Source organism: Vigna radiata, chromosome 5, assembly GCF_000741045.1.
Source record: "Vigna radiata var. radiata cultivar VC1973A chromosome 5, Vradiata_ver6, whole genome shotgun sequence".
Lineage (NCBI taxonomy): Eukaryota > Viridiplantae > Streptophyta > Magnoliopsida > Fabales > Fabaceae > Vigna > Vigna radiata.
Genome location: NC_028355.1, coordinates 22,960,003 through 22,986,209, shown reverse-complemented (window position 1 = coordinate 22,986,209; position 26,207 = coordinate 22,960,003). Strand labels below are relative to the sequence as shown.

The 26,207-nt window shown below is 29.3% G+C and overlaps 3 protein-coding genes and 1 non-coding gene across 4 annotated transcripts; 1 reads left to right on the top strand and 3 right to left on the bottom strand.

Annotated features, from left to right (window-relative positions):
• Window positions 1–1,265: 1,265 nt before the first annotated feature.
• Window positions 1,266–1,592, bottom strand: LOC106761716. The gene has a single exon (XM_014645285.2). It carries the CDS (start codon window positions 1,590–1,592, stop codon window positions 1,266–1,268), a length of 327 nt encoding a protein of 108 aa, XP_014500771.1.
• Window positions 1,593–6,945: 5,353 nt separating this feature from the next.
• On the top strand, window positions 6,946–7,029 carry TRNAL-CAA. The gene has a single exon. It is a non-coding gene; the product is annotated as a tRNA-Leu (tRNA).
• A 3,096-nt stretch (window positions 7,030–10,125) lies between these two features.
• On the bottom strand, window positions 10,126–13,172 carry LOC106762850 (thaumatin-like protein 1b). Its single transcript, XM_014646940.2, has 3 exons — window positions 13,031–13,172; window positions 12,246–12,951; window positions 10,126–10,864 (listed from the first exon to the last, which is right to left on the bottom strand). The coding sequence occupies exons 1-3, from the start codon at window positions 13,086–13,088 to the stop codon at window positions 10,612–10,614; spliced, it is 1,017 nt and encodes a 338-aa protein (XP_014502426.1). The 5' UTR covers window positions 13,089–13,172; the 3' UTR covers window positions 10,126–10,611.
• An 8,439-nt stretch (window positions 13,173–21,611) lies between these two features.
• On the bottom strand, window positions 21,612–26,207 carry LOC106759861. Its single transcript, XM_014643223.2, has 13 exons — window positions 26,037–26,207; window positions 25,680–25,912; window positions 25,044–25,357; window positions 24,857–24,949; window positions 24,649–24,739; window positions 24,318–24,411; window positions 24,030–24,127; window positions 23,808–23,877; window positions 22,989–23,086; window positions 22,793–22,909; window positions 22,567–22,643; window positions 22,376–22,420; window positions 21,612–22,277 (listed from the first exon to the last, which is right to left on the bottom strand). The coding sequence occupies exons 2-13, from the start codon at window positions 25,905–25,907 to the stop codon at window positions 21,785–21,787; spliced, it is 1,818 nt and encodes a 605-aa protein (XP_014498709.1). The 5' UTR covers window positions 25,908–25,912; window positions 26,037–26,207; the 3' UTR covers window positions 21,612–21,784.

Here is a 26,207-nt window from a genome sequence, read left to right as displayed (position 1 = left end):
ATTACCAAATGGTTGTTCTTATTTACGCCAGTAATATGGTTATTTATTTTTAACTTTATAAAAATATATTTAGACGAATTTATAAAAAACAAGAATACAAAGAATCCAAAAGTAATTTAATAATGAAAAATATTAACTTAATTCACGTTAGATGAATTTAACGTAAATCAAAATAAGAATTGAAGGAGAAATTTGGCGGACCGGGTAACACTAAATGATATATATCTTGAAAAATAAGAGAAAAGAGAAAGAAAGAATAGAAAAAAGTGGAACATATATAAATGAAATTAGGTTTAAACCCTTTTTTGTCCCTAATATAAGTTATGATGTTCAGTTTAGTCTTCATTTTTAAAAATGTTAACCTTTGTGATATGAAAAATGTATTAAATCGGTCCTATCCGTTAACAAATTACAAGTTTTTCATTGAGTGATTTGTTGTTCATAACACCTTCCGTTAACAAATCACAAAATATTGGATACCTAGGTATGAAAACTTGTGATTTGTTGTTCATTAATTACTGTCATGAGGACTGATTTGATACATTTTTCATATCATAGAGACTAAAAGTTGACATTTTTAAAAGCGAGAACTAAACTGATCATCAGAACTTAACTTAGAGACAAAAATGGTTTAAACCATGAAATTAAGTATATAGTTTATTTAAAAATTAAAATCATATAGATGTATCTTATTTGTGGACTTACTGATTCTTGTTTTGTATTCACATTTTGTGTTTGGATCTGTTTAAAATAAATTTAATGATGTATGCATGTAGATGGGTGGGACAGTGAAGGGGCTATGCTATATATATAGCTTAGTTGATAAGAATGATGTTGGTATCTCACATCAAAGCATGATTTCTGAGTATCATGAATTCTCCACACCTAACTTAGCTGACACACTCAACTTTGTTGTCCACACTCTATTTAATATTAACTAACCCAAAAACAAATTATCCCAGATCCCTATATACTCTTTCATTTCAACTGCAAACACAAAACTAACTTCAATAATTCTTATATATATATATAAACTATCATTACAAGGAATAACAGGCATATAGGTTATATACAAAATGAGTCCCAATTAGAACAAAAGCACACACTCTGTACAATACAAACAGAGAGAAAAGGAAGAAGAGGATCAATTAAGAGAGTCCTTTTTCATATCTTTACCAAATTATTATTATTATTATTAGGAGGAGGAGGATTATATATTTATTAAGTAAAAAATAATAAAGGAGGTGTTATTAGCATGATTACAATCACAAAGGGGCTAAGGGAAGCTGGCGAGGAAGTCTGAAACGGACCTGAGAAGCTGGCGATCGGGGCGCAACGCCGTGCCAGCAGATACCTCCCTTGCACACCTCCCGGCTGTCACGGTGGTCGCGGTGAAAGGCGCAGGTTGCTTTGCGCGATACGTCCCACGTGAGCGTGGTGAGGAGGATGAGAATGACAGCAGCGGTGGAGACGACGAGGAGAAAACCGCCGTTGAAGCTGCGGCCGCAGATAAATCCGCAGGCCTGAAAAGAGGCCATTAGCGCAAGGAAGATAGTGGTGAGGTTACGCGCCACCACATCAGATATGGCCATGTAGAGAAGAGTTGAAGAGTGTCAGTGCAGGCTTTAATGGGAAGAAGCCTGAATGGTGGTGTGGTGCCAACGTTGAAACCTCTCTTACTCTCTTTTAATTGCCGAAACGGGTCCCTCAGTCGCTCTCTTTTTCTCTCTCTCTTTTGCAGCGTTGTGAATGCCCAATGAAACGCCTACGGGTCCAATCATAACCCTCCACGTGTTTTCTTCTCAATTTCTTTTTAAGTAATAATATTTGCATACTAAAATTTTTTACATTTGCATAGCATTTATTATTTTTATTTCTTTCTTTTTTTTCTTACAATATTTATTAAATGATACTAAAATTCATTATATTTTTACAAGTACAGAAATTCATTTTTTAATAATTATTTTACGTATATATTAAATAAATGTTATGTATATTACTGTTAACATTATGAAAATTACATAATTAAAATAATAGAAAATGAATAAAAAGCAGTTACTTGATATCGGGAATTTATTGAGAAGTAAGTATAAATTGGGCATGTGTGTATTGGCTTTAATACAAACGAATCAGGTACACACCATCATCAGGTAATGGGTTAAACTAGCTACGTAAGCGCTCATAAATAACATATTTATTTAAGGAAAAAAGGTAATTTGACACTTATCCACTAAAATTACACTCACCTTACACCTGTTTTAATAATATAACTATAGCCAGTATTTTAAATTAAAAAACTAAAAAATAATTAGTATATATTAATATTTGGGATTGTCATGCGTTTGTTTATTTCTTAAGAGTGCCTTGATATTAAGTCTCTTTATTTAATCTTACCATTTTAATTTAACTTTCTTTGTGACGGGATGAAATTTAACTTAAAATATATTGAAATTGAAAATCTATTACGTAAAAAATTATTAAAATTATACCATTAATAATTTAACATAAAATATATACATTTAATAAAAATTATACCATTTTAATTGTATACAAATTAAAGTTTTCTATTATTTGTTGTATACATTAAATAATATGTAAAATATACACTTTTAATTTTTCTATTAATTAAATGTATATATTAACTAATATTTATGTTTTAAAAAATTAACCTAAAATTCTGTCAACAAATTTTTAAAATTATATTTTTTAACGAAAGAATTTTAAAACTATGATACAATTGGTAAAACTCAATAAGAATGAGTTTATATTTTTTTAGTATTGAATAATGGATTTCCTAAAACCAAATCAATATACATATTTATTTATTACATATTTTGCACGATATTCTCATTGTTCCTTTCTTTAATATCATTTAATGTTGTTTTAATGAAATCAAGAAATACATTAAATTTGTTTGATTTCAATAAAATAACTTAAAAAATTCTAACTTTAATAAGTTTTTTCTCAATATTTGAAAATGTTTTGCACCGTGATCTTTCAAATTTGATTGTTCAGAGTTTAATCTCTATTTTATTTAAAAGTAGTTCACATAATCTTTTATATTATGTTAGTTGTTTTTTAAGATGACACAACGTGAGAACATAGATTGTAATATGACATTTTAAACATTTAAAATGAATTCTTATTTATTTTTTTGAACTTATTTTATAATACTCTCTCAAGTACATCAACACAAATGTAATGAAAAGAAATCACGATGACTCCTTTTATATAAAATTGAAATTAAAATGAAAGAACAAAAATTAAAAATTACGTTAAATAAGTTTTACACGTGTTGAAAAAAAAAAGTCCATTAAACCATAATATTAATAATAATAATAATAATAATAATAATAATATTATTATTATTATTATTATTATTATTATTATTATTATTATTATTATTATTATTGATATACTTTATCAGAATTCTCACTTCCCTATAAGGGGGCATGCATCTGTGACATCTTGATAAGCCACCTAAAAAGTTTTGGACACTTTGTTTTTACTTTTTTAGACGGGAATTCATAATTCAGAGCATTTGACCGCTGCTAAAGGCTTTTTTAGAGACACTCAACACCACACTATCAATCTCACCAATCTTTCACAGAGTACGTTCGACTTCAACTTTTTCTATCAATCTTTTTACCACTGTTTAACTTAATATTTTTTTTCCGAAAAATTATTATTTTGATACATTTAAAATTTTACATTCATTTAATATTATTTTTTTTCATTTTTTACTTTTTTTTTTTAAAATATAAAAATTTACATTTTTATAATTATTTTATCTTTATATTATATGTCAAATAAATGTAAGAATGTAACATAATATCATTACATTATTATTTTCTTCTTTAGTGAAACAACTAACCAGTTTTATTTTAATCTAATAACATTTTAATTTTATTTTAGAAAACTATTCTTTATTGCGCCAAAATAACTATTTTTTCTTAAAAGAATCAACAATAATTTTTTTTCTAATAAATTAACGCTTATGTTATGTTGGTATGATTATATTAAAACTTTACATTTTACATGAAAAAAAAAAATTGAACTATAAAATAAAACGTTTGTGTCATGAGAACATCTAAAACTACAAATTACAACTAAAATTAAATGTTAATTAAAGAAATAAGGGTCGTATGACTAATGTGGTAGTGAACTATTTTTGGTATTGATTATTTCGTCAACGGGTCCACAACATAAGTTTTACACAATTATTTACGCTAAACTCATTCTATAATAACTAATAACTTGATGTGTATACGTTTTAACGTTGTTAAACTTTTATTGGTTGTTTCGTCAAAGGATATGGTTTTTAAACGTCGTAATTAACTAAGGTGGTATTTAATAGTATCTCGGAAATTCAATTTTGGGTTCAAAGGCAGACTGCTGTTTGTTCTAAGAAAGTTTTTTTTCTGCTTCTAACTTTTTTTTTATGTACTCTTATAACTTATTTTTATTTTATTTTTTTAGAATACGAAAGCTATTTTTTCTCTCAAAAGAAAACTTTAAGTAATAGAATTTAGAAATAAAAAATAAGTGTATAATTTGAAGTTATTTTTCTAATAGTAGAATCCAAAATCTGGCTTCTATATTACACGATAGGGTGTTGCTTTCTCCACCTTCCTAAATCGTCATGCACTTCTCTACTATTTTAATTTATTTCAAAAATATTATACACCTCCTACTATTTTCTTTTATTCAAAAAATATCCTACATCTTCTCACTATCCTTAACCATCTTTCTTTTTCCCTCTCTGCATTAGTGGAACATTTACATGATTCATTAATGGAGCATTCACACGACTCAAATTTGAACTTGTGATATTTTTTTTAAGTAAGTTAGATTCAATCTTATTTTCGTTGCTGAATATATTTTTTTCTTTTCAAATTACTCAATAAATGGTAAAATTTTGTTCTAAATTTCTAGAAATTTTTTTATATATGTGTGTGTTTTTCTTACATATAATATCTATAATTTTTAACCTTATATTATGTTTTAACTCATCGACATGTTTGACTCAAATAACTTGAATAAAATATTTAATTTATTAGATAAATAATATAAAAATATTATTAAATACTTAAAATATAAAAAAAAGTTATCTGTTAAAGATTTAGAATTTATTTAGTTCTTTTGTCATTATAAAGTTAGTATATAAAAATAATAATATATCATTATTTACTATTAATATTATCGTGTTTATTATTTTGCATTTGTATCTAACTTTTAATTTTATAAAATGGAAATGGTGGAAGTACTAATATTGAAGTTTCCTCTAAATTTTATATTTTGTAATATATCATAAATTCAAATCTGAACCATGTAAATACTCTATTAATATAGAGAGAGAGTGAAAAATTGTTGAGGATAGTGAGGAGGTGTAGAGTATTTTTGGGATAAAAGAAAATAGTAGAATATTTTTAAAATAAATAAAAATAATGGAAAGGTGAAGGAACACTTGAGGAGGTGAAGAGAACAACATCCTACACGATGTGAGAGTTAGTTTTATTTTTTATTTTTTTATGGTGTGATCTATAAGCCTTTCCTTTTTTAAAAAATTGAATTGTACAGTTTATAAGTCATTTTTTAATTTTCAATTACATAATTACATTGAAAGTTGTTTTTTTATATTTTCAGATTATACAATTGAAAAACAAAATAGGGAGTTTTCTATATGGTGGTGCTAAAAGAAATTTATAGAGGTGCAGCAAGTAGCTGGCTTATTCTAGATACAGCATAGCAGGCTCGCAGAGTGGAAGCCCGTAACTTTGAAGCCCAAGAAGAAAGTGAAAAAAATCGTATTGAATTTAAGTTCACTAAAATCAATAAATATATGTTGTATTGTACTCGTATTGATATGAAGTAATTAATTAACAAAATACGTATCTGACTGACTGCTTCCCATAACAAATCAAGTCACTGAAATCGAATTAATTCAGTGTTGTTCTATTACTTATACTGAAATCAATAAATATATGTCAAGAAACCAGCTAACACAAAACATAAATGTTATCTAATTTACCAATTAATTTTAATATTTTTTTTTGTTAAAAATCAACATATGGAAAAATACCTAACCATCTAATTAATTATATCACTCCATTTTTTTTTTTCGCGTGTCAGAGTGGTTGAAGAATTGAAATTGTTGTTTTATTTAACATCGCATCAGTTAGACTTTTAATTACATGTGTTTATTAATCTTTAAATAATTAGTTGAATAGGTTTCAATACCTTTAATTGATTATTGATATTGGAATTTATATCTCTATTCTTTATACTTAACATTTAATAAACATATAAATTTGGTTCTCATAGTGGCTTTATTACAGTTAGATTAATAATTAATCGTAATCATCTTAATCAAACATCTGCAGGCATGCTATCATGTGGCTCGGTTAAAACTAAAAACAAAATAGGATTACCAATTGTTATAGGGATCAATTAAAAAGCACTTGCAAATTTATTTAGCTCTTAAATAATAATAATATGTATGTTTATTTTGTGGGATGGAGGGAGAAAATGGTAAAATAGAAAACTGCAGAATTATTATTAATCAATATGTATATGTAGACTTACAATATATAATTGTTAATTTGCTTAAATATGCTACATCCATTTAACAGATATTTATTTCTTCTTTTTTCTTTTTTATATCTCTTTTCATCGGATTATATAATTAAACACATCATATTTATCTTTTTCTTCTTTTTATATCCTACAAGGACGAAGCAATAGTTTTTTTTTTTCACTTTTTCATAAAATATTTTGCACGTGATCTAAAATTAATTCCAAACAATACTCATTGTTAACATATTTAAAATATCTATTATATACGAAATAAAAGAAATAAGAGGCAGAATGGTTTTTATAATACTATGAATAAAATATTGAGATATCGTTGGTCATAAAATAAAGGAAACGAAATTTAACAAGCAAGTCAGGATGGCCGAGTGGTCTAAGGCGCCAGACTCAAGTTCTGGTCCTCTAACGAGGGCGTGGGTTCAAATCCCACTTCTGACACTGATTTTGTTTTTTTTTTTTCTTTCCATAAGTTCTATGTTTTGTTTTCTTTTCTGAACTTTATGCTTTTATTAATTCAACGTTTATTTAATATTTTTTGGGTTCTATAAGTTCTATTTTATTTTATTTTCTGAACTTTATGCTTTTATTGGTTCAACATTTATTTTTATTTTTTTTACTAAAACTCATCTTTGAATTTATAATAATTTTTTCATTAAAAAATTTAAAATGCGTGAATTGATCTAAAATCATAGTTTTTTAAATCTGATTTTTGTAATTGACATAAACCCAAGCTTTTTTTTTTTTCGCTGATGTCCAAAACCCAATTCCTGTTAGTACACTTACATTTAGTTTTTCCTTTTGTAGGTATGAGTAGGATTCCACCGTTGTAGATTTGAAATTAGGCCCATGTATTTGTAAGGTGTGTTCCGTACAATAATTTAGGGGGTTACTCCCTGTATCTCCCCAATTCTAACCCCCACCCCCCCATTCCATTTTTAAAATTTGTTTTATTAGTTTACTTTTTATATTAATTTTCAGATATTTTAATAATGGAATTTATATGTTTTGATGTATTATTTTTAAATATATTTTTAANGTATAAATGGGAGAGTGAGAGTTGCAGAGAGCGTTTGGAGGAGGAGTGTTTCAAAAGCTTTGGTGGGGGTGGGGGTGGGAATACGAAGGAGAGGAATTTGAGTTTGTGTGTTTTGACTGAGGCAGACTGTAAAAGAGTAGGTTAACTTTAGTAAATAGGTGTAAAACGGTAAAAATAAAAAAAACATAAAAATTAATTTTGTATTTAAAAAAAAATCCAAAAAAATTGGGGGGTGGGGGTTGGAATTGGGGAGGTACAGGGAGTAACTCCCAATAATTTAGGCCCGTGTTGAAACTGAACCAAAAGTACTAAAAATGGGCCTGGCCCAATTTCACTAAATGAGATATTGTGCCCTCCATAAACCTCCGTATGTTTCTTCTCGTACACTCATATAAAAGAAACGTTCCAATTTGCGATTTTTACATTGTGTAATTTAAAAGTCAAAACAAACTTCGGAGTAGTGACATAAACGTGGTAATATGTTTAGCAATTTTTTGAAAAAAAAACACGTAATTAAAAGTAAAATTTATCTTAAATTCAAGTTGATTTTTTAGAATTATAATATTTTTTTTTTAATTTTAGTTAAGTTGAATTAAACTTAATTCCTTAATCAAAATCCGAGTTTCATTAAGAATAGGGTGGGTTACGAATATTGAACATTTATTGTCTCGTAGGAAAATTCAGGGCACTTTTTATCTGCAGGGTTGTTGGGAAGTGCTCCCCAACAATAAGATGGACCATTTTAACAAGAAAACCCAATTATGGCCATTTGTATAACCCCTTTTTTGGATGGATGATATGCCAATTTCAACTGCTAAATCAATTGAGTGTGCCAAAAGTCAAACCATCCATTACTTAAAATTTTGATTAGAGTTATGTAAATAAATAACCTTCATATTTTAACAATTCATAACAAAAAAGCAACCATTTGTTAAGTGTTTTTTTAATTGATACTTGTTTGATTATGTCATTAAAATAAATTTGTCAGGGGTGGGTGTTTATTCAATAAAAGATGTCTAAATATATTTTTTCATACATAAAATAGTCATAGTTAAATACGTTTTTAGTCTCTTAACCTGAAGTAAAAATCGAAATTAATTTTTCTTCAAAATTTTGGTATAATTTAGTCTGAATTTTAGAAATGTATAAATTTAATTATTTTAACAAAATTTTGTTAGATTTATTTGACATTTCAAACGCATTTCATAATAGTATGTGAATTATATATTTATCCAATTTGATACACTTTTGCTTCAATATTAACTGAAAAACACATTTACATCAAATAAAATTAACAAAAAAATTTAATTAAAAGGACTAAACCTACGTAATTCTAAAAATGGATGAATAAATTGATCCAAAATTTTGAACTTCGGTTTTCATTTAATTTTAACATTTAAGGACAAAAATATATTTAACTAAAAAAACTAACGAAAAATTTAATTTCAGTTTCAAAAGATATACTCAAACTAATAATAATGAGAAGTTTGTATGATTTGAGAAAATATTAGTTTTTTTATATTAATAAATATAAAAGGTATCTTACTTTATATTATTATATTTTCTTTTTTGTATATTCTGCAGACGGCAGAAACAAATTATATAATTTACTAAAACGATAAAGGATAATATAAAGTATGCAATGCTTGCTTGCTATATGTCCTTGTTGTGAACCCCCAATGCTCACAACTGATGGTAGGTGTAAATTATGAACAATAAACAAAACATTTGGTAGTCCCTGTGAAGTTGAGATATAAAAAGGGATAAGACATAGCAGAAGCACCAACCACATAGCAGTGAATTGGTGATCTAAAAATCCGATGACAGAATGAATTTTTGTTTGAGATATCAGATTGATAAACGTTTGGTTATAGACGATTGCTAGATTACATCACTCAATGCCAAACCAAACTCTGGCCACCACCACACCACTTTCCTCTTAATGGATTCAAGAATATTTGTATATATACCTAATACCAAAACATTTTAAATAAGTGTTAAGGATTGGAGTTTAAACTCAACTGCACAAAATCGGTAGATGGAACAGAATGTCATACATAGATTTTATTAGGATAGACTTTAACCATAACTTTAATACCATGTTAAAGAGTGAAGTTTAAATTTAACTTCATCTCACAAAACTAACTTTTTAAAATGAAATTTGTATTCATTTATATATTATAAATTGATCTTATCTTTATTCGATGTAAAACTATCAACTATAAAAATTTAAAAGCTTCTAATATTTTAAAATGTATAATTTTGTGATATGTTTAATAGATTTTAATATGATAGTATATTATATTTAATAGGGTAGATTCCTCACACTTATTTTTCTTTGAATAATTTGAGGCCAGACAATTTAATTAAACTGGTGGTACCATTTGTATTATTTTTGTTTTATATACTTCTTTAACATACACTTGGTATGAAACGTCAAATTATCTGATAAGGAAAGAGAGAGGAAGAACGAGGAAAATGAAAGGTGTACTTGAAAGTGATGAGCAAAGTTTTGAATGTGTTAGGGTGATAGGCTTCAAAAAACATCACCAATTCTGTGACGCTAGTAGCATGGTGAAAGTAGAGATGGCAGTAAATGAATGCAAAGAATTATGCAGTATACCTATTTAACTAAACAAGAAAACTACAAGGGAAAAAGATCATTCAAATGCCCACTCCCTATTTATCTATCTTCACCATTGAGCAACAATAACCATAGCTACAACATCGGATTCTTCTTTTTGGCACAAAAAAACAACTTGGAAGGTGGTGGAGTTCCATCGAGGGGTGCATTTAAAATGACCCGCATGCTTGTAAGCTTTGATCATGGTTGCTGCTTGTGGGCCCTGCTCAACTCACGTGGGCCACGAGGACATATTAAACCAGACAAGTGATGGATAGGATCCGACCAGTTTCCTAGGCATAGAAACATGGGTTGATGATGGGAATAATATTTAGAAAAAAGGTGAAGGAGGAAGTAGTTACTATAAGTTGCACAAGAGCCAAAGAGCAATGGTGATACTGACAAAACCAGCAATGGCTTGAGATTCCTTCACAGTCACATGGGTACCTACTGACCATGAAAATTCACTTTCGTCCATATACACCATTGTGCCATTGTTAACTGGCGGCGACTCAGAAGAAGAAGAAGAACAATTACTGCTGCTATCTGATTTTGGGTTTTGCCCCTCATTACTGCTATCTGATTTCGGGTTTTGCCCCTGCCACGATTTCTGACTGCAAATCCAGAATAATGATTATAAGATAAATAAATTTGTGAACACTATTTCGAAGATAAAAAATGATAACGAGACTCTCATTAACATGTGATTCCAACGTAATTGAGTACCAGTAGTCGTTTATTTAATTGTGAACTACCAGAGCTGCCTTGCCAAAAGATGAGTGATCATCATGTGTATTAAATTATATGATATCATGCTAAATTCAACTCATTGAGATTCGACTTTCATCAAAGTATCGTCCCTGCCTCTCAATGTTTAATTATTTTAAAGACTAAAAGGTACCTCACAATTATTTATTAAAAATCAAGACAAGTGATATTCATTAAAAAATTAAACAGAGTTAGAAGAGTTCGTAATGGTTAACATTTATCTCAAAAGAATTATTTTTTTTCCACAACACAAAATATTCATTGAATGAAACCAAAGACTAATAGTACTAAGATTTATTTAAGAACCTGGCATCTATGTGTGTACCACCATTTAGTATCAAATCTAAAGATCTATTATCCATTACTCACTCCATTCCTTTTTATTTAAGTAATTTTTAATCAGTATATACACTATAAAATAGAACACAACACTCATGTTTTAATAGAACTAATATAGTTTATAACACATCAAAGGTTCTTACATAAAAACCTTGAGAAAAAAATTATAGTGAAGGAATATAGAAAAAAGGATTAGGAGAAAGTACATTCTTAAATGCATTTTAATTTCTCTAAAGGTTAATCATTGATTTTTCTTTTCGGAGATAAACTCTCCTGTTTTAAGTTTCAACAGAAAAAATGATTGATTATGCTAATTGAATATTTTGATAAATATATCAGCAATTCTCTCTAACAAATGTTATATTGCCTGCTTAGTGCTGAGTAGATTGTCTGAAATATGGTTATAGTTTGAGAGTAATTTTCTACTCAATTATAAAACTCAACTTCTGACTTCCGACAAACGAAGTGATATTTCAACAAAATGTTACCTTCAAGTGGACAACAAGAGTAAGATTTCATTGTCTTTTAATTTAGAGTTTCCTGAGTTAAACTAATTATATATACTCTGTACTAGCTCTTTCAATGTCACACAGTTAACCCAAACATATTTTTAAATGACATAACTTATATATTTTAATTTGAATTCAACATAAAAGAACTTATTAATTAATTAATTAATTTATATGTATTTTTTAAATAGTTTGTCGTTCATTATTAGTTTACCTTCTCTTCATGAAAAGTTGTAATGCAGAATGAAAATATAAAAAAAAACACAGCAGAAAATGGGCGAAACGTAATCCCAGTTTACCACCCAACCCAACGTTCATATTTATGTGAAAGACGAAATTACCCTTTTAACTGTTCAAGTGAAAGCAAAATTAAAATTACCTGGGGTTATCTTTAGGGGAAGGGCAGAAGGTGATGGTGTAATCCGCAGAGTGTCCACATGTAAAAGTGCTAGTCCTGTCATCATACGCGTAGCTGTAGGCGCGTGGGCAAGCGTTCTTGAAAATCCGCGAATATGCCGTAGGCTTGCAAGTGTTGGGAGACCCATACGCGCCTTTGCAGCAATACTGCGGGGACCCGAACGCCTCGCACGCGCTCTTACACGCCACGCTCTGTTTTCCATCCTCGCTTGTGACCCTAAGCTCCGAAGGGCACGCGCCGTTGAGGTCCCCAACGCACCCAGTGCTGGTGCAGTTATCGCCAGAGCCACCCCGGGGAGTCACCAGCATCGGCACGTTGTAGCCGTCCACGAGGCTTACGTCGAAGAAATCGAGGCCTCCGTCGCCGTCGAGAGTGAACTCGGCCAAGGTCGCGGGCGGCACGGCGCCTTTGCCCTCACATTCGATTGTGCCGGAGCCACAATCGCCTGTGAGGCAGAAGAATTTTCCGGCGGAGTCTTGCGAGCAGAGAGTACGGCCCCATAAACGGCCACCCCAAGAGGTTGGAGCGGTTACGGTTTTGGACTCACCGGTTTGGAGAAGGAAACCGGTTGTTGGAAGCGCCGCGATTCCTGCGTTTGAGAGAATGCCTGGCCACACGGAGTAGTCGCATTTGTTAACGACGGTGAACGTTGTTGTTGATACTGCACCTGCACCAAAATTTGTTACAGTTTAATTTCATAGTTTCAGTGATCTAGTTACTTGTGAATTTGTTAGGGAATTATTTACCTGATGCTAATAGATGAAGTGTTAGTAAAAATTGAAGTGATAGTTTAAGCTGTTCCATGTTAAAAGAATTGAATCTTCTCTAAAAATTAAAGAACGAAATAATAAAATGTAACAAGTTACGAAAATGCTTCTACTCCGGTGTTTCTGAAATGAAAGTCGGAACCAGGACGAGGATAGGGATATTTATAGGGGAATATGACTATGTTTATAGAATTTATTTTGTAAAATTATAAAAACAAATTCTGATTATTAAAAGACAAAAAACTATAGAAAATGTCTCTCTTTCCCTCCAAACTACAGAAAATGTTTCCTTTTAATTACATTAAGAACATCTCCCCCTTACAAAAACGCGTGAATTTTCAGTTCAGTTTTAGAACAAAGTTACATACATTTTTTTTTACGTGAATCTTCAGGTAAGTTGTGGTGTTTTTTCTTAGTTTTTATTTCTTCAGGTAAGACGTGTGCAACACACATTTCAATTATGGTTGACTAGAAAATTGAGTATAAATTTATATTACCAATTAATAAAGAGTTTTTATTCGTTTAATTTCGACATTATTATAGTGAAAGTCAATAAATGTATATCTATAAAAGTCTATTATTGGATAACTGTATGAAAAATAATATTGTTTAACAAAAAAATATTTACCACGCGCAATACTAAAACACGCCCAGCTTATTAGTTGTTGACTGCCATGAGAAGAAAAATATCAGAATAACGTTGTAAATTCATTTTAAATTGTTCACCAAAAGAAACGAAATATATACCAACCGTGCTGGTCTTTGAAATAGGAAGTTTATTTTTAAAATTTTAATATTGTGAATGAAAATATTAAGAGTACTAACAAAAATTTTAACATCTCATCCAATTCAAACTACCAAAAATTCAAAATCCAGAAGATTACACTTGTTTCGTCATGTGTTTGCCCAGTGTGTGGTATATAAGTTTTTTTTAAAACAATAATTTGGTATAGGACTATTATTTTATATAATATTGAAATATCGAATAAAAAACGAGCTAAGACAAAAAAAGAAATCTATCACCCTAGCTTTAATATATTAAGCTACTTCAAAAATATCTAAATAGTTGTAACAATTAATTCATTGTTACCTTTAATATGTCTTTATACACTAAATTATGACCATTTAACAACTAAATTAATTTCTTATATTAAATTAAATTTAGAAGAAAAATTTACTTTCCATAGTTTTCATTTAAATAAGTATAAGTCAAATTGTAATTTATATTTTTGTAAAATATAGATAAATTTCAAGTGTAAGATTACTTAATTACAAATATCTAGTTAATTTAAAATATAGTAGCAAATATTCAACAAAAATTACCAAAACGATTAAAGTTTATTGTGAAATTATGAAACATCTCCTACTAACTAGTAACAAAATTGCCATTTCCTGATAATGCAACTCTTCAACTTTATTCCTTAGACTTAGGTCTTGTTCACTTGAATGGATTTAGAAAAAAGTAATTGAGAAAATTGGAGAGGATTTGAAGATAAATTTTTTTGTTGTTTATTTGAATAGATTTGGAGATAAGTGAGAGTAGATTTGAAAGTAAATTTTTTTAATCAGTCACATAAATTAAATCCTACACTAATTCTCACAAACTTTACTTCCAAATCTACTTTCGTTTATCTCCAAATTCACTCAAATAAACAACAACAAAAATTACCTTCAAATCCTCTCAAATCTACTCAATTACTCTCCCTCAAATTCACTCAAGTGAACAAAGCCTTAAAAACGAACAAAAAGAAGAGGTACACAAACAAAAATGGCCTCATATTGTCACTTGACATTAACATCTAGGTTTAATCATTCTGATAGTCCCTATTTTCGGTGACTTTTTTCAATTAGGATCCTCATTTTTTCTTTTTCTCAATTGGGTCCCTATTTTTGAAAAATGTAAGCAATTAGGCCACTGTCGTTAGTTTCGTATTAACACAGTTAAAAAGAATGAGACGTGTCAGCTCGTGATTTTTTTGAATTTTTTAAATATTTATTTAATTATTTTTATTTATATTTTATATTTTTTTTCTTTCAAAAATAAAATTTGCCACGTGTCAAGTTGACATTGTGCCACCTAGCAATGACAATGTGAGGTGGCACTGACAATGCCACGTGTTATTGCATTTATTTTAATTTGGTCCCTGTATTTTTATTTTGTTCCAATTTGATCATTGTATTTTTATTTTGTCTCAATTCAGTCCTAATTTTTCAAATAGTTAATTAATAATTTGTTTTATCTATCTTCTCATGAAATACGTTATAATTATTTTTGGTTAATTTAGATTTTAAAAGTACGAATTAATATATACCATGGAAATATGTTTCGGCTAAAACTTTTCTTTTTAATTTAAAGAAATATTAGAAGAAGTAATATATCACTTTAACAAATTAGTTCATTTGATTTTGTTTCATATATCATCCACCTTCAATTGGATCAAATGCAAATTAAAAAGGTTGAGTCTAACTCAAATAACATAATAATTAACATCATCTCAAATTCAAAAGAAGATTATAGGTTTTATATCTTATATTTTTTCAATTTTTTTAATTTTATATAATGTGAAACTTATATTCACATTTATATTTCTAACTCGACTTTCATCTCCTATGTCATCTCTAAAGAGTGAGTTTTTTCATATTAGTATATTTTTTTAAGCATAAATATTTTCAACTATGAGTACTTGATAATAATATTCTTATACTCCTGTTTTATCACAACCAAAAACACTTTTATCTCAAATCTTTTTTATAAAAACTTATAATATGAAAAATCCTCACATTTAATTTTTTTCATTTATATTGTATTTATCTGAATTAGTCACTGAAACAAATCACTAACTTTGATAATACTTGTGAATAATCATAGGTATAAGACTTTTTATAATCTTTTGAAGAGAACATTCTCATACGAATTTTCAACATTGACTAATTGTATAAGGAATAAAATTGTTAAATGGATGTCCTAATCCTAAGTTAAAAAATTAAAGTTTAAAAAATGTTAATATAATTTCTTTTAGTAATTTAAAACATATATAAGAATATATATGAACTTATAAAGATGAATCAGTATATATATATATATATATATATATATATATATATATATATATATATATATATATATATATATATATATATATATATAGGATAATGATATTTAGACAACATTTTTTTGACAATATTTGAACATTGATTACGTGTCAATATGTGATTGGTTAAAAATTACTCCACAACAATGTTTATAATTATTATTATTGATTGTGGAACAATTTTTTATCAATCACATATTGACACATAATCAATATTCAAATGTTGTAAAAAAAAAATGATGTCTAAATATCATTATCCATATAAATACTCATATTTACCTGCATACTTAATTTAAAAAATAAAATATTACTCATATTTATATCAAATCAATTCAGATATCCTAACCAGAATGGATTCATTTATTATTTCTTGTAACATTATTAACTTTTAAGGAAAACCGTTAGTGATACTGATGAAATTTCATTTACATCAAAATAGCAGCTTTCGTGCCCTTCATTTTTCTGATTTCTGTAATTACGTATTTGTTTTTTCAGCATAAAAAATACAACTATATTTTATTTTAGTGAGCATTAACAAATCTTTAGTTTTAAATAATTATTAAACTCTGAAATGTGATAAAAAAATGGTTAAAGAATAAATTTTAAACTTAACTAAACTCTATAAAATCAACTTATAAAATAAAATTTACATTTTTCTTATATTATAAACTCATCTTATATCTAATCAACATCAATATCAAATAAGATCTATTTCTATGTAATTATTGATGTATGCTTGAAAAATAGAAGACTTGGAAGGACCATTATCGGAATGAGCTGAAAACATAAGCCAAGAGTGATGTGAAAAAATATGAATAATTGTATAATAAAATACTTTTACCACTGGAGAAAGGGTTTTAGACGTATGTTATTTTGACTTTTTAACGTCAGATCCGGAACCGACGTCTATAAGAGTGACGTCAATTGGACGTCGATCGAGTACTGCAATTTAGACGACATTATAGACATTCGTTAGTGTGCCAACCGATGTCTATATAAACGTTCAACATGGCACAAGCTGACATCTAAGGGTAATCTATAGACGTCGGACGTGACCCAAACGGACGTCTACGACACTATATAGACGTCAGACATAATATTAACCGACGTCTAAGGGCACTATAGACGTCGGGCATGACATTAATCGACATCTAAATGGTGTTCGTTGTGTTTTGGTGCAGTATCTCGTGTCTTTAGGTAGCGTTGTAGCACCTCTTTCATTTGTTAGTTTCTTCGTAAGAAAAAATTGCATCTTTTAAATCTTTCATGACATTTCAACCCAAAACCGAACCCGGGTCACTGCCCGGTTCCATTTCAACCGCCAATAAAAAAGAATACGGTGACATTGTATTCTTTATTTTCGCCACAGAAAAAGAATTCGTTGACACAAAGACACAAGAAAAATTGCACCAAAACATAACGAAAAGCTGATTTTAATCGGTTCAAATGAGATCAAACGGATCAAAAGCAAGTTTAATCGGAATAGAAGCGAAGTTTAAACGGTTGAAAAGTGTTCGAACGCACCTGAAAGGCGATACAAAGGAGAGAAAAGGCGAAGGAAAACGATGAGTGCGCAAAACTAGTTCGAGAAGGGTGATTTAACAAGAAATTAGACGTATGTTGCCAAGTAAACCGACGTCTATAACATTATAGACGTCGGTGTCATTCTAAAATGGTCACTTATTTACAAAAATGTCACCAGTAATTAATATACGTCGATCCACTCCACATCTAAGGGGTGACGTTAAAGCTCGATTATGTACCAGTGTTTTACATTTATTTGACATAAACTATAAGGGTAAAATGTTCGTAAAAATATAATTTTTTTATTTATTTAAGAAAAAAGAGAGTAAAAAATAAATAAGAATAATAATAAATAAATGTAAAAAATTTAGATATATTAAAAAATATTATTTAATTAAAATTGGCCGAAGCTTTCGTCACGAATTCTCATACTTTTCTTGTGCTTATTCACATAATCCAAATGGAATGGACATGTTTGGTCGTAAAATACCATAAATTGATTGAAGACGAATCGAAGTGATAAGAATGTTTAAGCAACTCCCATTTTTCTGGCATGCTTCCAACGCTGTGGATGACATGAAGATGATGCATAAAGAAAGTGGGTGAATTTGAAGTTGGTAATTTATACTAATAATAATTTATACCAAGATTGAGATTTCCTGCAAGCATGCCTCATGCTAATGCCCATATGATAAACAAATCTTCCATCATTATTAGTAAATGATTTTTTCTTAATTTAATTGAAAAATGTCATGCAATTTAATATCGTAGATTACCAACTTGCAACTAATACGTGGACACTGTTGGTTGAAATTTAATTTTCATGTAGACTCGTTTTCTATTTCACTCCTACGCCTTCTGCGACTTGTTACTCCTAACAATGATAATGTAAACTAATTTGCACTCATATATAATTATAAATAATTTTCAATGTAATTTTTATCCTAACTTTTACAATCTCTGTAATTTTAGTGTTTTTTTATTCATAGATTTATTTCCAAATTTTTTATACAATTTTATTTTCATAATTTAGAGTTTCTTTGTAAGGAAATTTTTTATCGGTTAAAAAAAAATGCAAAATGCATGGGAGAAGCTCTTAGGCCCAAATCGACCGTTGTCCATTTTGTCTCTAAAATGGGTTACTCTATGTCATTAATAGAAAGTCTTCCAAAGTCCATTTTTTGTAACCCATTTTAGAGACAAAATGGACAACGGCCGATTTGGGCCCAAATTCGTATTAAGTAAACATTTATATTTTTGTATATAAAATTCGTATTAAGTAAACATTATCATATAGTATTTAAATAAATGTTTACTTAATACGAATTTTATATACAAGAACTATTATCGTATCTTCAACTAAAAAATAAGTTAAATATAATTTTTTATTAAAAACCCCTAATTTAAGTTAAAAATAATTTATTTTATTAATAAATTATCTTTAACTTAAATAGATTATTTCATAAAAAACTTTTAATTTAAGTTAAAGACAATTCAATCTTAACCTTCATCCACTCAGTCTATATAATATATATTATTATCAATATTTTCATATAAAAATATAAGTTATAATACACTTGTTCAAAAATATAGAAAGTCTTCCAAAGTCCATTATCATATAGTATTTAAATAAAGGGTGTTGCTCCCTACACCTCCTCAAGTGGGACCTGTATCTCCCCATTAATTTAATTTATTTAAAAAATATTCTACACCTCCCCATTATTTTCTTTATTCCAAAAATACCCTACACCTCCCCACTATCATTAACAATATTTCTCTTTCTCTCTCTACATTAATGGAGCATTCATGTGGTTCAGACTTGAATTTATAACATACTACAAAATATAAAATTTAAAGGAAACTTCAATATTAGTACTTCTACCATTTCCATTTTATAAAAATAAAAGTTAGGTGCAAATACAAAATAATAAACATAATAATATTAATAGTAAATAATGATATATTATTATTATTATTATTATTATTATTATATACTAACTTTATAACCACGAAAGAACTAAATAAATTCTAAATATTTAGCAAATAACTTTTTTTTATATTTTAAGTATTTAATAATATTTTTACATTATTTATATAATAAGTTAAATATTTTATTCAAGTTATTTGAGTCAAACATGTCGGTGAGTTAAAACATAATATAATGTTAAAAATTATAGATATTATATGTAAAAAAAAGATACATGTATATAAACATTTTTCTAGAAATTTAGAACANATATTCAACAACGAAAATAACATTGAATCAAACTTATTTAAGAAAATATATCTAACTTCAAATTTAAGTGATGTAAATGCTCCATTAATGAGCCATGTAAATACTCCATTAATGTAGAGAGAGAAAAAAGGGAAAGATTGTTATTTATAGTGGAGAGGTGTAGGGTATTTTTGGAATAAAAGTAAATAATGGGGAGGTATAGAATATTTTTGAAATAAATTAAATTAATGGGGAGGTACAGGTCCCACTTGGATAAGTGTAGGGAGTAACACCCTTAAATAAATGTTTACTTAATATGAATTTTATATACAAGAACTATTATCGTATCTTCAACTCAAAAATAAGTTAAATATAATTTTTTATTAAAAACCCTTAATTTAAGTTAAAAATAATTTATTTTATTAATAAATTATCTTTAACTTAAATATAATTTATTTATTTATTTCATAAAAAACTTTTAATTTAAGTTAAAGACAATTCAATCTTAACCTTCATCCACTCAGTCTATATAATATATATTTCTATCAATATTTTCATACAAAAATTCAAAAATATAAATTATAATACACTTGCTAAATTTACGTAAAAAAACTCTCATTTAATTCTACTACAACTAATTTGATGCGTTGAGCATTAGGTTAGGTCATAAAGTTAAATAATTCTTTTAAAGAGTTTTTGAGACTTAAGCCCTATGAAAATAAATAAATTAATAATTTATAAAAATATTTTTTTGGTAAAACTTCCTACTCACTATTTTTTATTCATATTATTATCATCATCATAGTTATTTAATAAATTTTAAATTTTATAAATAAAAAATTGGAAATTAGTTTAGAATATTTTTAATATATAATTTTATTTTTTTAATTTTAAAATTTACTTAATATTACATTTTTTAGTTCAATACAAAACTAAATAATCACCTCTCTAAATAGTCCATTTTCTAACAGATTAAATTTTCATATTCTTTAATTTTTTAGTTTATTAGTGTTTAAAACGATTAATTTTCAATAATTATTTTTTAAGTTATAATACTTTTTAAATAATTTTTTGTTACTATAATTAGTTTTCTAAATTATTATATTATTAATGAATTTATTTTTCTAAAATATTATGCTTCAATATAAGTAGTTTTCTAAACTTTAATTTTTTAAAATATAAAATTTTCAAGATAATATTTTTATTTTAAAAATTTAAAATTCCATTCTATTCGTTTTTAAATAAAAAATAACTTTTGTAAAAATAATAGGTGTTAGATTGAGATGTGTCACCAAGCAACTGAAGCAAGTTAATCTTAACTCTTGTAATTGCGTACAACTCATGTTATGTTATGTCCCACACATGCGAAATTGTTAGAGAAAACTGATTCGATTTCCATACGATTTGATTGATGATCCATCAGGCGGTGTAGAGGATATGAAGAGTGGGTGGTGGTTCTCATCTTATACCAGCAAGTGGTTAGGAAAACCTTGGACAATTTCCTTTTTACCAATCTGATTGTTGTGCAAATCCAAAATAATGTGAAATATTTTTGTTCATTTATTATGGCTGCATTCTTAATACTTTTGTCAGAGATAAGATTCTATAAGCACCAAACAGTGAAACTGCAGCAAGTGACACAAATTTACAGACAAAAAATTTTTAAAAAGGAATTCAAATTATTTTCCAACGAACTTTGAAAACGGTGTATTCGCACAAAAATAATAAATTGAACAGTAGAAGGAACTCAACTACTTCTCTCACCCGCTGTACAAAATTAATGAGTAAAAAATAAAGATCTGGTGTTAGTTGTTTGTATAGATATTTACATAACTAGAACTATATAGAAATGAATGATGAGTATTATCTATAAGCAAGAATTTCAGCAGAAAAATAGAGTGATCAGTGACTCAACCCATCCATAATATCCAAAACGTTATAGTTTTGGTGATTTATGACAACTCTTGTACCGAAGATTTCCTTGGCAGGTGAACTCCCAGCACTTTTGGTCCCATGCAAATCCTTCACTTGTCTTTTCTTGGCCAAACCCAGATCCTCGCTTTTGCTGAGTCCTGAGTTGTTTCTCCTAGCAATAACTTCCTCCAATAATTTCCTATCCTCTTGAGAAATTTGAGTTCCTAATGGCTTGTTTCCACTGTCCACGGAAAGAATTAAAAATTGTCGCATCTTGGACTGAAGTTCAAGTACCTTGGGAGGAGACCGCGTAGGTATGGATCTCAAGGTGTTTTGTTTAGATTTTACAAAGCTAATCAAGTGGTGAAGCCATGCCAACAATTCAATTATGTAAACATCTATCTTCCTCTTGTCGGCATAATAAAGCGTCTGCAGACGAATCAGGTTACTTTCTCTGGAGGTGTTATCATCGAAGTCATTACTGCAATATCAGAGTGTTGTGAACTTTTCTTTTAACTGCATATGTAAACACAACAGTAATTGCCAACAAATATTAAGATATCCAAGTTTACAACAAACCTTGTGTTTGCCCATTCACCAACCCATCCGAAACCTTGATGTGCTCTGTCATGAATATCAATAGATAAAATAAATACATAAACAATTGCCGGGAGTTTTTGGCCTATTTTCACAAAAGGAAATAAGAACAACACGGAGAAGAGAAAAATAGAAGTATAAGCAAATCCCAACAAATATATTACACATCTTACTTGACAGTATTTGTGGCAGCCGGCACAAGCCACTTAAGAATCTTCTCCATTTCTGCTTTGATCTGAGTGATGGAGAGCTACAGAAAAGTCATGTCATTTAACATAATCCAAAACAAAATAAAATTGTTCCCATCAAGTCAATGTGATTACTCGCAAGAAAAAAATGGCACCATAAAATAGACTAGAAAATGGAAGGTCATGGATATTCGGCGTAGGGAGAGTATACCTCTTTCAAGTCAGCAACTGTTTGCAACTGGGATGGAAGAGCGGTCTTAATATTGTTCGGCAAACCATGATACAATGTGTCTCTCATGTTTGGAGGAAGTGCTGTCGGACGAGATGCCTGATATAAACAATTGTTATTTTATCAAAAATATTTCTATTTGTAAGGTCATTACAATCTTGTTCAGCATGATACTTACAATCATATTTATTTGATTGATGATGTTAGCATAGTGCAGCGCAAGACCAGCTTCTCCTAGTCTTTCATGACCCCTACAGTAACTGGTTGTGATTGTACCTGCCACGAATCCACGATTTCACGTTTCTTATTATTATGACCAGGCAACAAGATATAGATCTACACAATAGAAAACACAAAAAAAGGTAGATTCCACAAGTCAATACATGACTGAAACACAAACATTAAAAATGATGAAGAAATTCACTTGATTGTATTGTAGTTCTCCCAAGTGCTTTTTCTCAGAAAGTCAATCCAAGCGGAACAGATGATTTAGGAGGAGAACAATTGTAATGTCATTAGTTTATTAGAGTCACATAACGTTTGCTGTAAGGGATGCATAACATGATTCCATATTGATCTTCAGCAATAAGAATATAGCCTAGACTGTATGAAGTGTTTCATTTCAAGCGTTTATTTTCTTTCTAATGCAAATATGCATTTAATATCGGCCTATCAAAAAACAAATTGTCTTTAATTTCAAGTAGCTCAACCACAAAGAAAAAGGCCGCTGGTTATTTCCAGTTACATCTGAATAAAAAACAAGAGCATAGAAAAAATTGGAAAATTTCATCTACGATCTGCTTAGTCTAAAAATAATCATGTCAAAAATTAGAACGCCTTCGATTTGATTTTTTTTTCTCGATAACAGGATTGAATGAAAAGTTCAGACTTCAAACCCTAGTTAACTCCTAGGCTCCTAGTGCAAAAAGCGAGGCATATTTTCTAGCTACATTTGGTACAACATTGGTTTTTATCCTTAAGAGATACAATCTCATACCATGGTTTCCCAGGAGCTCATAAATTGCTTGATTTATATAGGTCACAATATCAACGAGCTTCTCAACTATCTGCAATAATCAAATTGAGTTCCAACAAAATAAGTCCCTTGTTATGAATCCGCGGCTATAAAACATTCACTTCAAAGAAGTAAACATGTAGAAATACGAAATTCAACAATAGTAAAAGCAAATTAGGAACAGTTCGTTGAGTGGAAATATACCTCTTCCAAAGTTCTAGACCAAAGAGACTTCTTCTTCAAGCTCCTCACAAGCTTTCTTTGGTGCTTTAGCTCACTTTGAAACATTGTGATACTCTCCCCTGCGATTTTAAAGAGAGTGTAGCTGTCAATGATTGGTTATCTACAGCAGAATTACATTTTGAAGCGTGCTGCAGATAGTACTTACGTCAAACTGAAAATCCAAACTGGTCATCCGAAACTAAGTCCGCTAGAAATATTATTTATTTATTTGAAAAGATTTGAGGAAAACTATATTATGAAATTTCTAACCTTTTAGAGGAAGATTTAAGGACTCCATTTCCTTGATCTTTTGCAGATAATCTTGTTCAAAACGCTCATAAGCATTCAATTCATGGTATAATTCCTACACAACAAGGAGAAAATCCGTAAGGAAGAAACTGCTAAAAAAAATTCAATTGAAACTCTAACTATAACCAATAAACAGCTTAGAAAGCACATCAGAATTAGGAAACAAATAGTGTGAACCAATATAAATAAACACCAAGAAACCAAAATGATGACAACAGCTTTACTCAGTTACCAATTCACTGAGAAAACTAAAAAATATGCAGAACTTTATTTAAAATGACAATGAGCTTACAGCGGTATTCCGAACTAGAGTGGTAAACTCCTGCATTGTCTTTTCTGCCTCTGCCTGATATTGTTTGTCATCCAGAACTTCTAAGTCTAGTCTGATAATTTTTTAGTCAAAGGTTTGAACGTGAAATTTTTGTGATTGTAATCAGCTAGGAATTCAATCATGACATGTTAGCTTAACATTGTCAATAACAATGTACATGCAAACTCACCGTGAAAAATATCTGTCTAGGTTGTGCCACTGCGGATCTTTACACATATTTCCAAATCTAGCTACTTCCCGTGAGAAGACATTGAGTTCTCCCCTACAAGTTTCCCCAGAAAAATCATAAACAAAGAACATAAAGAAAATTCCCAGCAATGAGAAACAAAAATTCTATTATTTGAACAAGCTAGAACCTTTTGTCAGTCTCAGCAAGAGTTATTAACTCCTTCATGTCAGTAGAGACTAAGAGTTGAACCCCCTCCGATTGTAAAACATCCTTTTTAAGAATCTGGATATTTTCTTCAGAAAGTGATTGAAACAAAATTGCTCCTTTAGTTATTGTATTAGCTACTTCAAATGCTAGTATTGATATTGTTTTCCCTCTGGAAGACACGCCAGAGACAAACCCACTATTAGTATTTAACTTTGGCATGCCACTTCCAATTGTGTCCAAAACTCCCACTGCCCTCTCGCCAGCTTTTCCCAGGAAAGAACCCCTTTGGCTCACCTATCAAAAAAATGACGTCAATCATGAACCATTAAGATTCCAATTTAGAAGATCCCTAACATACCATGAAATGCATCCCGAAACACTATTTCACACACTAACTATAGAGGCGTACCACTAATATATTAAACTATTCACAACTGGCGGCCAATCAGAGATTGCAGGCACTAATGTAACACCCCTCAACATCCAATTCTAGAATAACACGAAAGCCCTCATTCCAACCAATGAATTTCCACAGAAACATCCCTAATGATACGCATATTTTCAAAGCTTCTCAATAAGAACATAGAAAAAAGATGCAAGCGGAGCAAAAGCAGACCTGTTTTCCTCCAGTTGACGTAGGAGTCGATAACCCAAGTTCAAAGGAAAACCCAGAGTCGTGTCTCTTTTGCTTTCTACCTTGACCACTATCAGACATGGAATCTGAAATAGCATCTCCACGATTCACAAAGCTATTTTCCTTCTTAAGCTTCCCAGAAAAGCCGAAACTCTTCCCTCCAAGTTCAGCATTTCTCTCCACCATGCCAGCCGAACAAACTGCTCCCATTATTGCTGTCCTCCACAATGACCAAGAAAAAAAAATGAAACAGAACAGAGGAAATGAAAAATAAAGAGCGTAAGTGAAGTTAAAGAAAGGAGGATTGTTGGATTGGTAGCTTTAGAAGGGGGAGCGTACCTATTTACAGAGAGAGTGCTGAGAATGGAGAAGAAGATTGGGATTGGGAATGGCGAGAAGGTGTAAAAAGGGGAAAGTGGCTGCGAATTTACGACTCTGGAGTTTGACTAAAACCTCGAAAGATAGAGATGAATGAAGACATTACGTTCTTGTTGGTGTCATTCATTCATT

Excerpts from the sequence above, each read along its gene's own strand:
- LOC106761716 (XM_014645285.2), bottom strand. The coding sequence starts at position 1,592 with ATGGCCATATCTGATGTGGTGGCGCGTAACCTCACCACTATCTTCCTT.
- LOC106762850 (XM_014646940.2), bottom strand. The coding sequence starts at position 13,088 with ATGGAACAGCTTAAACTATCACTTCAATTTTTACTAACACTTCATCTA. Across the intron at positions 12,952-13,030 it reads ACTTCATCTATTAGCATCAG|GTGCAGTATCAACAACAACG; the intron begins GTAAATAATTCC and ends ATTTTGGTGCAG. Across the intron at positions 10,865-12,245 it reads TCCCCTAAAGATAACCCCAG|TCAGAAATCGTGGCAGGGGC; the intron begins GTAATTTTAATT and ends CTGGATTTGCAG.
- LOC106759861 (XM_014643223.2), bottom strand. The coding sequence starts at position 25,907 with ATGGGAGCAGTTTGTTCGGCTGGCATGGTGGAGAGAAATGCTGAACTT. Across the intron at positions 24,740-24,856 it reads CTAGACAGATATTTTTCACG|ACTAGACTTAGAAGTTCTGG; the intron begins GTGAGTTTGCAT and ends AAAAATTATCAG. Across the intron at positions 23,878-24,029 it reads GGTCTAGAACTTTGGAAGAG|ATAGTTGAGAAGCTCGTTGA; the intron begins GTATATTTCCAC and ends TGATTATTGCAG.